General features: G+C 38.9%; 1 protein-coding gene across 3 annotated transcripts in view; it reads left to right on the top strand.

Annotated features, from left to right (window-relative positions):
- Spag16 (sperm associated antigen 16) overlaps nucleotides 1–13,142 on the top strand; it is a 912,250-nt gene that overhangs the window by 19,795 nt on the left and 879,313 nt on the right. For all 3 annotated transcript variants that reach the window (XM_055617071.1, XM_055617070.1, XM_055617072.1), the window contains exons 4-5: nucleotides 3,252–3,370; nucleotides 5,972–6,109. In XM_055617071.1, coding sequence (XP_055473046.1) covers nucleotides 3,252–3,370; nucleotides 5,972–6,109 — 257 coding nt within the window. The remainder of the gene's footprint in view (nucleotides 1–3,251; nucleotides 3,371–5,971; nucleotides 6,110–13,142) is intronic.

The raw sequence follows: 13,142 nt of genomic DNA, 5'->3' as shown, positions 1-13,142 counted from the left end.
AAAAAATAAAAAAAATAATTTTATAAAAAAAAGATGGATGGAAAGCTAAATTCTGAGGATGGAATTAGTGAATTTTTGGTTATTGAAAGGATATTTGCTGTCTTGGTGTTTATATTGTGACAAACCACTGATGAAAAGCAAATTGGGGAGAAAGTTTATTTTAGCTTACAGTTCCAATTCACAGTCAGGGAAATCATGGCAAGAGCTCAAACAGGACAGGAACCTAGACCAAGAGCTGACAAAGAGGACATGGAAGAGTGCTGCCCACTGTCTTGCTCCTCGTGGCTTGCTCAGCCCACTTTCTTAGAGTATCCAGGACCACCAGCCCAGGAGGGGTACTACCTACAGTGAGCTCTGAGAACTCAATGGCTTTTCTAGCCCAAAGTTTAAATGCCATCACAGCCCTTGCCCCCTGCAATAGTCTGTTTCATCACTGCTCCTAGTACTAATTTCTATTTCAGTTAGGGTTTCTATTGCTGTGATAAAACATGATGACAAAATGAAACTCGAAGAGGAAAGGGTTTATTTTATCTAACAGCTTGTATTCCCTCATCCAGGAAAGTTAAGACAGTGAGAGAGAAACCTGGAGGCAGGAGCCTATGCAGAAGCCATGGAAAAGTGCTGCTTACTGGCCTGCTCTCAGGGCTTGCTCACCATGCTTCCTTATGCCATCTCCTACCACCCCTGTGGGTCAGGCACACTCACGTCAATCATTAATCGAGAAAATGCCGCACAGGCTTTTCCACTGACCATTCTGGTAGGCTCATTTTCCTTGATTGACGTTCTCTCTTCTCAGACGACTCTGAGTGTCAGCCTGTGTCAGGTTGACATAAAAACTAGCCAGCACAGTTGCCCAGTTAGTTAATCATGTACTAATGCTGTCCCTGCATACATCACTCCATGCTTTCTTCAGAACACTCAATTCCTTAGAAAAGGCAAGAAGCTGGTAGGCTTAGCAGCTTTCTGAATATAAAGTGCTTGTGGTAATGGCAATTGGTTCAGCATTATGAAGCACACCAAATGGGGAAGTATTCCTGTACAGGATTTGGATTTGACTGCTGAGGACGATGGATGTTAGTTTGCTGCCGAGACAGAACTAGTGCGTGCTTCACCGTGGTTAGTAGATGGTCCTTTAAGAACTGTCACTACTTTTAAAGTTTTTATTTATTTTTATTTTTAAGTCGCTTATATACAACCCATGCTCCTTCTTGCTGCATTCTAAAATTATAGAATACATTCTGTCTAACACATCCTGTCTTAGTAACAGGAGAAAAATGAAGCAGTTTATAAATTATTATTTGTAGATTGTGGACTTTGCAGAATAAAATGGATTCAAATTGAATCACCAAGTCATAAAATTAGGCAATCAAGGCCTGTAAGAACAAACTTTAAAAAGTCATCATATTGCTTTTTTTTTTTTTTTTTTCTGTTCAGCCCAGCATGTTTCCAGAAATGTTAGATAGGTATATTGGCTCCATGACCTGGTAACAAGGAATCTTCCGTTCAAAAACGGGTCATTTGTTTGCATTGGCATTTCTTCCTGATGATGAAAATGTAGGTATACAAGCTTGAAGAAGCTAGCCATGTTACGGCTTGGTTTGGAAATAATGATGTGAAAGGCACCACATGAAGACACTTACACCACGGTGTTGCTGCCCTTCCCTAGCAGTGCTTCTGCTGGGCTTGTGCTTTGGATGTGGGCTCATGCTGAGTGGGCTTCTGGTGTCCACAACAGCATGGAAGCATTGCTTCAGAGACGCAGAGATGGAGTAAAGGATACTCATGTTAGAACACAATGAATTTCAGAAATTTCTCAAGTAAAGCATAGGAATTTTTCAAGCAAAGCCATACGGAAGAAGAATGTGAATGTATTCTCTGAGGAGTCATATCCAGACAGAGAGAGATATTTTTAGTGTTGCAAGATCTGAAAATACAGTTAATGTTTGCAGATGTATGGCTACTCTGAACGACTCCATATTCGTAATCGCCCACAATCTTCTTTTCTGATAAACCTTTTTATATCTTGAAGTTTGTTGTTAATCTCATTTTCACTATTTTTAGTTGTTATTATATTTTATAATTCACTCTCCAAAGTATCTCATTTTCATCTAATTTCCAATATTGGCTATATAAATTGTGTAAAGACTTTTAGGGGGCTAATCAATTTATGCATTTAAAAAATCAGACTCTTCAAAAATGTGTTACAACATTGATGTTTTGAATGTGGGCGCTGTGTGTGAACCAGAACTCTGAAGCCTCCTCAGTAAGTGAAAGGTTGCCCTTATGCAGGTCTGCATGACTGATAGTAACATTTCCTGTGCTCTCAGCTCTGATCACAGGATGTGGCAGTGACTTGACTTGGCTTTTACAGATGTCCTCAAAAACCTCAGGGGTTAGGCTTGGTAATTCAGATGACTTCACTTGTAAACTTCAGCTCATCTGCCTCCTCCTAGTGGGGCACGTCTGTGCCTTTTGTGCTGACCTGTTTCCCAATGAATATGCTTTGTCTCCTCATAACTAATACCTACACAACTGCCATGTGCGTATGTGAAATTTCATATTATAAAATGTTATGCAGCCTTTTTTGAATGAAGTGGCCTCTGAACATTATATGTCATTTTATGCTTGACGAATAAGTCTCATTTTAAGAGTGTACAAGAGTGAACAAGAATGAGTCAAATGCCATGTAAACACACTTCCGATCTATTTTTCACAAAAGTTTGTTTTTGCAATTTTGATTTTGATCCTTTGAGAACTGAGAGTAAGGATTTTGATCTTTCTTCGTTTTTAATATTTGGGGTTGTGAATTTGTGATTATGGCCCAAATCCCACTTTTTTCAGGGAAACCTTCCTCTATGCCAGTTCTTACCTAGCTACAGTAATCTACACACATACTTCCCGTGGATGGGGAGGGCCCTGTCTTCAGGACACAGCTTTTACATTCCTGGATACCTACTAATATCTTTCAGAGTATGTGAGATAAACATGCGCATGTGCACACACACGCACACATGCGAGCACACACACACACACAAACTAGTTATTCGTATTTTGTCTCTCTCCACTTAACTGTTATATTGGGAAGAAGAGATGTTTTGTTTCACCAATGCCTTATTACTAGGCATTAAAATAAACCCTGGATTATTATACTCGAGAAAACATTGTTTAAAAATGAGTAAGTGACTGTGTACTGTTCTCTTAATAAAAATCTCAGTGTTCGTAGAATAAATAATTGTGCATTTAAATTTCAGGAGCAGACAACAGTTCTTCCTTCAAAGCATGTAGTACATGAAGCCATAGAAGACTTTCTCTGCAATTTCTTGATCAAAATGGAAATGAACAGAACTCTGGACTCCTTTCAGGCAGAGTGGTAAACTATTATGTAGCTAAGTAGTTCTCCAGAAATGCTAACAGCATTTACGTGTGTGAATTTAACTTTCTTGAAGGACTTTATAGTACAGAGTGCTTTCGTTTCTTTTCCTGTTGCTGTGATACAATACAAAAGCAACTAAAGAAGGGAAATGTTTATTCTGGGGCGAGTTCATGTTATGTCACATTATGTGCCGTCTGCTGTGGTGGGAATGTCAAGAGAGCTGTTCGCGCACTGCATCTGCAGGAGGAAGCAGGGATCGCTGAATGCACGCTGGTGCTAGGCTCCCTTCCTCCATCTTCGTGCAGTCCGGGGTCTCCTCACATTTCAGCAGTTACACATCTGTGAACAGGCTTATGTACCAAGATATGCAGAAGTCAGTCTTTTAGGAGAATATTTAGGTTAAAAATATTAGTAAAGATGATGTAGACACTATTTAAATGTAAGTGGCATAAAATAGTGAAAGCGGTGATGTCTTAGACTAATCACTTGAGGTTTTACTTTGTATCGTTTTTATCAGCCCAGTCTGCTCTTATGCAGTATTCACTTCTCCCAACAGTTGTATGTATGTGGCAGGTAGCCACTAACATATCTTCATTTCATGGATGAGGAAATGGGCTTAAAGAGGATGGGAAATCTCCCTCAGTAAATGTCAGCAAGTCACTGCCAGTCAGTGGCAAAGTCAGCCAGGCCAGACTGATCTTAACCACCACTCTCCTACCTTAAATTCATGGATGGAGACTGGGCAAGCTTCTGGGTGTCTTGAGTTAGAGCTCAGATTTTGAGCTCTAAAATTTCCATTTTGCAATTACAGAGTCAGTTGTGTCTTCCTCAGTCACTGCCATTTTTATTTTACTGAGAAAATAGAAGTTTCACAACTCCTACCCCCGTCCTTTCCACCTGCTGGTTCTTGCTCAGGCATTCTTCCTCTCCTGCCCTGACACTGAAGCATGCTTGCTGTCACCTGTAGCCACCTCAGTCTTTGGCCTTTCGTCTAGAACCCACCTCCTCTGCCTACTCAGGGCAGTGTACTTGCATTTGTTGTCCCCTCCATTGGCTTCTCCCTCTGTGTTGGAACATTCCTATAAGACACGGGTGTGCTGGGGGAGTATTTCCTGACTCTGCTTCTTATTGAAGTTTTGTCTGGATTTCCTAGTCTCTGCCTCATTTGCACATTTTTCTGACTTACTTCCTACTCACATCTACTCTAATTGGTTTTCATCTACTTCATTACTGAAGCTTTTTAACAGTGACTTTCACATTGCTATGTCTAGCGATGGTTCCAGGCTTCTGTCAGATTTCATTTCCGTTAGCATTCATTTCTTCCTTCTTGGGACCTTTTATTTCCCTTGACTTCTTGGTCAGTGGTCTCATAATCCCTCTTAGTGGTCTGGCCTTAGATTCTTTTGGTAGTGTTTTTGCCTTCTCCACCTCACCTGAACCTTGAAACCATGGAGTATTTTATTAATGAGTCCCAGTCATTTTATTTCACTCCCCGAACTCATCTGTTCTGGTGTCATGACTGTAAAGCAACATTTATATAATGATGAAGTGCAATTTTAAATTGCCTGCCCTGACTTTCTCCTGCACTTCTGATGTGTATTATCCAGGATTTATCTTCACATGGATGTCAGCTAGACACACGAGCTGATATGGGTGGAAACAATCCCTTGGTTTTCCCAACTGCCCAGCTCCTACTCTCTTCGTTCCTGCTATGTAGATGGCTGCCTGTTACTGAGCCCCAGACCTGGATGCTGTCATTGACTTCCTCTTTGATAATATCTGACAGATGATTCATTACCGAATTCCTTTATTGCAAGTACAGAAAGTTCCCTTCTTATAACCTCTATTGTTCTGTATCTTGAAGTAGATGCACCCTTTTGAAACATAAATATGATTACTGTTTTTATTTTGTTGCTGTTGTTTTGTTTCTGTTTTTGTTTTAACCCCAGAACTTCCCATGGTTTCTTCCTGATCCAGGGTAAAATAAATTTCCTTATGCTGGTTCCTCTTTTTGGTTTTGCCATCTCTCATCATTTTCTTTGTTCACTCTGTTGGCTTCATTTCCTGCTTTTCTACAAATACTGATTTTTTAAAAAATCTTTGTTGTACAGGCTGAAAATGTCTATGTCTCTGGGCCTTTGCATTTGCTGTCAGCTTTAGGTACTCCTCTTTCATGGACATACACGGCATCATCACTCCTTTTTCTCAAGTCTCTCCTGGAGTCCTTTGGCCACTCATGCTTGTCAGTCATGGCTACTCTGTAAAACAGGACCAACACCGCCCAGTCTTAATCCTTCGTTCTCTGCTCTCCAGAACTTACTACAGTCTCTGATGGACTGAAAATTCTCTGAATATAAGGACTTGAGACGATTTTGATATGTTTGCTAGTGATTAGGCATGGGGATATAAATGTCCGATTGTATTTTAAAAACTAGATTCACTGATATTTTATCCTAATAACATATTAATATTGGTTTAACTTACAAATAAGATATAACAACTAATTTCTATCAAATTTGCCAGGACTGACATTTTGAATTGCATACAGTATTTTAAAGTAGGAAATTGAAATAAACCCTGTTGTCTGATTTGTCCTAGGTATGAGTTAATACAGAAAGGAAAAACTGAGTTTAGTGAGATTGGGAATGTTCCAGATGTCTATAGCCAGGTGGTGCTTTTAGAGACTGAGAACAAAAACTTGAAGAAAGATTTGAAACACTTCAAACAGGCAGCTGAGTATGTTAATATTACGTTTTTCCTTTTATTTATGCTGAGTAAAAAATAGAGATGGATTAAGATGATACATGTAATGTACTGTGTGAGAAATTTGCTTCTGGATCACTGAATTATAATAAGTCCTAGTTGTAAGGTTGTGAGTTAATTGAGCAGGTAACTGGCACTCCTGCCAAGCACAACTCACCGATGGAGTGGACCACAAGGTATGTGTACCAGATGGTGAATTTGTTACACAGCAATCATTCTCTGATGTGTGTGACTATGTTTTGTAGTTTGTGAAATTTCTCTTGTGTAGATAAGCTAATTTCAGAAATAATAATGAATTTAATGGAGAGGATGAAAGGAAGGAGCTAATGTGTTCTTAGTAGCAGGATTTCAGTATTTTTAAATCCCTCACAAGGAATAGTGTTAGCTAAGCACTTTGGGTAGTAACAAATGCATTGTTGTGGTGCATTAACTATCCATAAACTGATATTTATTGGGTGAAGACATATATATTGGGTGAAGCCAGTGTACATAGAGGGGTGAGAGGCACATGGGACTTCTAAGGATCCCCTGATTAAGTTTTCTGTAACTTTAAAGGTTTATGTTGAATGATAGCCTATTAAAAATAAAAGTATCAGCATGCATAGTTTACTCTTCACCCATTGCCAAGCATCTGTCAACAATTTTTGATTTCCTAGTGTATATGCACAATTTTAAATAAAATATTAATGCTGATGCTGTCATGTTTGCTGACTTACTTTTAGTCAAAATAAATAATAACCTTTTATTATTTTATTTATATTTTTATTAATACAGACTTTATTCACAAAACTTAAAAATAACTCTTGAAAGGGACTCTCTTTCTTTGTAATGTTAATGAACAAAATAATTTTTGGTGAATAATTTTAGGTAACCAGCCAACCTATTTCTGACAAAGAACTATGTGAATGTATTGATGTGGGGAGAATGTACTACTGTCAGACAGTGTCATGTGGAAAAAAATCAATCTTTAGCTCTAGAAGAAAATTCATGCTTTATTCATCAATTATTATTAAAGATATTTAAGGAATCTTTCCCTTTATGCACATTAACACAGTAATTAGAGTAATGTGACCACAGTGAGGAAATGTAATTTTTAATATATTCTAATATATATATATACATATTAAAGAAACATAACTTTGTATGCCGAGTGAAATATTTAATATAGCCTTTCCTTTTGAAAAGTCTAAGTAAATTAGTTTTCATGCTCCCTCTCCATGTCATGCACCTGTAGGAGTGTTCTGCCAGTTATGCACATCTTATCTTTTCTATGTAGAATTTTATGTGTCACAAAGATTTGTGTGATCGTCCACAAGAATGTGCTGCCTGAACCATTCTCTTCTCCACTTGGATCCATTGCTCAGAAGGGCTTTGAACTCTGCATCTCTGCTTGCTATGACTTTGAATAGACAGTTTGACCAATGGGAATTTGACGCTGCCTAGAACAGTTTCAGCCCCCATCTCCTTTGAGCAAATTTTGCTAATTTGCTTTTGAGTAGACAAAAACATTTTAGGCAATGCGTTTAACTCCAATAATACTAAGTAATCATTGTTGGTTACAGGGTATTTATTAAATAGTATATTAAAAACTGTAATCAAAATTATGTAGGCTTTTACTTATGTAAATTGTTCTTTTAACATTAAAAGAAGCCATAACTTCTTTTAGAACATAAAGAACATAAAGAAGCCATAAAATAGGTATCACTCAAGTGAAATGTGTCTTTGTATTTGCTGAACTTTCAAAGTATAGTTTCGCCCTCAACAGTTGCTGGCTATTGCTTGACTCTGACTTGGTACCATCTACAATCTAGCAAGTGGAACAGCAAACTGTTTACTTGCTTTACTCTCCTTCTCATGCAAATTTGAAGAAAAGCCTCTTGTCCCTCAGAGGATGCTCAGTGCTTGCTGAGTGAATCTTGAGTCCGAGATGTGGTTATGAAGCACATTTTGTTGAACTAGTCCCTAGAGCCTTTTCTACTAAAATAGTGTCAGAAAACGCTGAATGGAGTTTTGTGAAGTGTTCTCCAGAAATATCATTTATATGTTTGTTCAAAAACGTAATCTTTTGGAACTTAGGTTTTTTTTTTATAAGACTTAAATGTGAAGATATTTTTCAAATGGCAGTTTGTGTTAAACATGAGGTTCTCTTTATGGAATTTAATTGAATGCTTACCTTTTTAGGATTAGGCTATTTCTTAAAGGTGGGTATACTGATATTTAATGGTTGAAGAGAATCAGCTTGTAGATATGTCATATGGCCTCCTTGATCATATAGGTATCATTTAATGATTCACTGATTCAAGTTAAGGGCTAGGTGTGGCCACGTGTGCACCTATCACCCTGTGTGCTGGAGGTGCTGGGGTGACAGGAGAATCACTGAGGCTTCATGACTCCCGGTCTAGCCATGGGTTCCCATAACAAGTACGGACCAGATCCTATGAGACTAATGTGTAGAGACAAAACGACATTTGTTGTCCCCCTCTGATGGCTGTCTGCCTGCAACCTGCCTGTGTAACACATATAAAACAAAAGCACACAGTGGAAGAGGAATATTATGGTTAGTCTTCAGTGGCCACATCAGTCGGTTTAGAATTGCCATGAAAGACACCTTTTTGTTGTTACTGTGAGTGTTTCAAGAAAGATTTAACTGAACAGAAAAGACCTTCCTTCAATGTACATAGCAGTTCTATTGGGAGTTTGAAAGACCAGAACACTTCAAGAAATAGAGACAGTGGTTTTAGACAGAAGTTTTAGAGGGAAAGTCTATCTGGAGCTTGCTAGAGTCCATTAATTTTACGTTTAGCAAAGAATCTGGTTGTACTGTGCCTGAATCGTAGGATCTTTAGAGACTGAATTCTAAATTAATGGACTGACTGTTTTGGGGGAAGAAATCACAAGATGGTATAGCATTTGGGTTCTGTTAGGTACTGCTGACTGCTCTCATTCCACACTATGGTACAAGGAACAGTCAGATCAGTACATAGTTTAGTGAGGAAAGTGGTGTGAGCTTAAAGTTGAAGACAGAGTAGCCCAATTGTGCAATACTTTGATGTTATGACATGACCTTGTCATAGAAAGTTCATGCTTGAGAACTGTGTAATTTGGTTCTCATAAAATCTCAATATTTTAAGTAAGTGCTTGCTTTTCTGTTGGGCGGTATTCAGGTTTACCTTTCTGCTCTGCTGTATTCAGTCCCTGATGAATATCCCAGCATCTGTAATTGTTAAGGGGTTATCCTTATCAAGAAGAAATCTATTCTACACTGCGTCAAAAGGAAAGGTACTCTGAGGGCAAGACTTCATCTGCAGTGGTTCCTGCTTGTGAAAACGCAAATTCGTTTGAAAGGAGAGACTCTGAGCTGCTAACAAGGTTCTTTGTTTCAAAATGGCAACCAAAGAAGAGTGTTTCTTCAAGATAATACTTATGAAGAAAAAATGCTTGTGAAGAAAAATCCCAGCTTCATTTTGATCTGCATCAGAACTTAGACATATCATCTACATGGTGCTGGCTTTTGAGCATAAACTACACAAAAGGAAGGTGGTCATAGGGGCTTTCTTCAAGGTTTCAGAAGGTCTCTGAATCCAGGCAATGTGTGGCAGGGGTATATTTCCTGCAAGGAAGCTTTGATGGGCCTTTGTATGAATCTGGAAAGGTGAATCCTATATTACAGTGAGGACACTAGGATGATGGAGATTACAGAACTGTTCAGTACCCTCCGAAGAAAGCTTCAAGCTTAGAGTAGACTTGACCCAAATGAGAGCCACTATGTTGTAGGTGTTGGAGATCTACAGGACACAATGGGAGTCCAGATAAATTCATTGAGAGTTCCAGAAGGCAGTCATGGAATTGCAGGGTTTTGTTTTACATACTGGCTTCATTGTTGCGTTTACCTCACTCCTATCTTCCTGTTACTCTCTTTTTGAATGGGAATGTTTATTGTCTGGTGTTGTACAGTAGATGTCTGTAGCTTGATTTTCTATGTGCTCACAGTTAAATGATTGTCTTAAGTCTCAGAAAAGATTTGGAGTTTTTACATTTGAGCATCATCGAGACCATTATAAACTGTCGGGACATTTACAGATGTATCAAATTAATTTGCATTCTGTGATGAAAGTAAGACTTTAGGGACCAAAGATAGAAAGTTACAATTTAAAGTGATGTGCTCTGATGTTATGCTGACCAATGGGTGCTGTTGTTGTGGTTAATCATTATTGCCAACTTTATTGGATTTAAATTACAATGGAATCACACGTGAAGATTTTATATGTGTATTTATATGTGTATTTTTATATGTCTGTTTGTATTTTTAAAAGTATTTATTTATTTAATCACTTTATAGCCTGATCCCAGACCTCTCCTTTCTTTCTTTCCAGTCTCACACTCAAGCCCACCTCCCCGTCTTCCCCTATCTTTCATCTCAGAGATGCGGAGGCCTCCAAGGGGTACCAACCCAACCTGTTACCTTCCAAAAGTGTTTAATGGAGGAGGGAAGATCTTTCCTGTGTTTGGGTAGCAGTGTCCCATGGATTAGAATCCTGGACTGAATGAAAAAAGGAGAAAATGTGTGACACTTTCATTTCTCTCTGTTTATTCCTGAGATAATGTAGACAGCTTGCTCTCATGTCCACACTGTCATAGAATTATTATCCGTTATTTTGTTTGTTTGTTTGTTTGAGACAGGATTTCTCTGTGTAGCCGTGGCAGTCCTGGCCTTGTTTTGTAGACCAGGCTGGCCTCAGAGTCACAGAGATCTGCCTGTCTCTGCATCCTTGAGTGCTGGGATTACAGGAGTGTTTCTCCATTCCTGCCTAGGACTGTACTTTCAAAATGTGAGCCCAAGTAAATAACCATTATAAAAAATAAATACCAAGTATTAGCTAAGATATGGATTTGGAACCTTGTGCACTGTTGGTGGTAATACAAAATAAGGTAGTACACTGGAAAACAATATAGAAGATCCTTGGAACATTACTGCAAAACCACCTACATATGAGACAGTGATCTATGAAAGAACTTAAATCAGTACCTGAGGAAAAACTAGCATTCCTGTTTTCACTGTGCACCAGAGCTAAGAAAAGGAAACAACCTAAATGCCCATTGACATATTATTGGTTAAAAATATGGTGTTTTGCACAATGAAATACTATTCCAACTTTCAGAATCTAGAGTGGCAAACATTACATTACTGAATCTTCCTACTCAGCCTGTCAAAAGAAGCAAATTCTGCAATGTATGGCAATGCAAATGAACGTTGAGGACAGCACACTAAGTGAAGGGATCCCATCACATGCAAACACTCCATTCTACTAAGCAGGTAAGTTGTAACATATATGACAGTCAAAATCATCACAGTCCACAAGAGTGACTTTTACCCTTAGGAGATTAGGAGGCTAAATCTTCGGTAAAGTGTTTGCTGTTCAAGCATAATGACATGAATTTGAATCCATAGCATTCATGTTACAGCAGCCTTGTGTCTATAGTCCCAGCACTACGGGAACAGATAGTGGAACCCTGGGTCTCACCAGTCTGCCAATCAAAATGAATCAGCAGGTCCAGGTTCAGTAAGACACCCTGCCTCAAAAAACGTGGAGAGTGGTTGAGGAGGACGACCAGCTTTGATTTCTGGTACACACACACACACACACACACACACACACACACACACACACACAGTCTCTCATACACACACATATTCACACATGTATACACATACCCATATGCACAAATATACACACACAAAGGCATATATCTGCACACCACATACACGCAAAATAACTTAGAGTGTATGTTGCATTTTTATCACAACAGTGGGTAAACAGTAGAATGTAAAGAATCATATGGCCTATTAGAAATTTTTAACTGTTAGTAACTTTTATCATTTTTATTTCATTTGATTCTCCCAATCTATCCTATGCTACATTATTATTACCTATGAATTTGTGATTCTTTTAATGACTTACATAGACAAATTGACAAATATTAGCTTTTTCACTTTTAAAAATTTATTTATATTTTAATAAATTACAGTTTATTCACTTTGTAGACCCACTGTTGTCCCCTCCCACATTCCCTCCCAATCCTACCCTCTCTCCCTCATCTCCTCCCATGTCCCTTCCCAAGTCCCCTGATAGGGGAGGTCCTCCTCCCCTTCCCTCTGACCCTAGCCTATCAAGTCTCATCAGGACTGGCTGTATTGCCTTCCTCTGTGGCTTGGTATGGCTGCTCCCCTTTCAGGGGGAGGTGATCAAAGAGCCAGCCACTGAGTTCATGTCAGAGACAGTCCTTGTTACCCTTACTAGGGAGCCCATTTGGAGAATAAGCTGCCATGGGCTACATCTGTGCAGGGGTTCTAGGTTATCTCCATGCATGGTCCTTGGTTGGAGTATCAGTCTAAGAAAAGACCCCTGGGCCCAGAATTATTTGATCTGTTGCTCTCCTTGCGGAGATGCTGTCCCCTCTAGGTCTTCCTTTCTCCCCCTTCTTTCATAAGATTCCCTGCACTCTGCCCAAAGTTTGGCTATGAGTCTCAGCATCTCCTTCGATACCTTGCTGGGTAAAGTCTTTCAAGTGTCCTCTGTGGTGGGCTCCTGTCCTGTTGCCTGTTTTCTCCCTCTTCTGATGTCCATTCCCTTTGCCTTTCTGCATGAGGATTGATAATCTTGCCTAGGGTCCTCCTCCTTACTTAGTTTCTTTAGGTGTACAGATTTTAGTATTTTTATCCTATATTATATTTCTAATAACCATTTATAAGTGAGTATATATCATGTGTGTCTTTCTGCTTCTGGGATACCTCATTCAGGATGATCTTTTCTAGTTTTCACCATTTGCCTGCAAATTTCATGATTTCTTGTTTTTAATTGCTGAGTAGTATTCCATTGTGTAAATGTACCACAATTTCTGTATCCATTGCTCAGTGGAAGGACATCTGGGTTGTTTCTAGATTCTGGCTATTATGAATAAAGCTGCTACAAACATAGTTGAGCAAATATCCTTGTTGTATACTTGA

The sequence above is a fragment of the Psammomys obesus genome, unplaced genomic scaffold, assembly GCF_907164565.1.
Source record: "Psammomys obesus unplaced genomic scaffold, mPsaObe1.curated_primary_1811, whole genome shotgun sequence".
In the NCBI taxonomy this organism is placed as follows: domain Eukaryota; kingdom Metazoa; phylum Chordata; class Mammalia; order Rodentia; family Muridae; genus Psammomys; species Psammomys obesus.
This window is presented reverse-complemented; position numbering and strand designations above follow the sequence as displayed.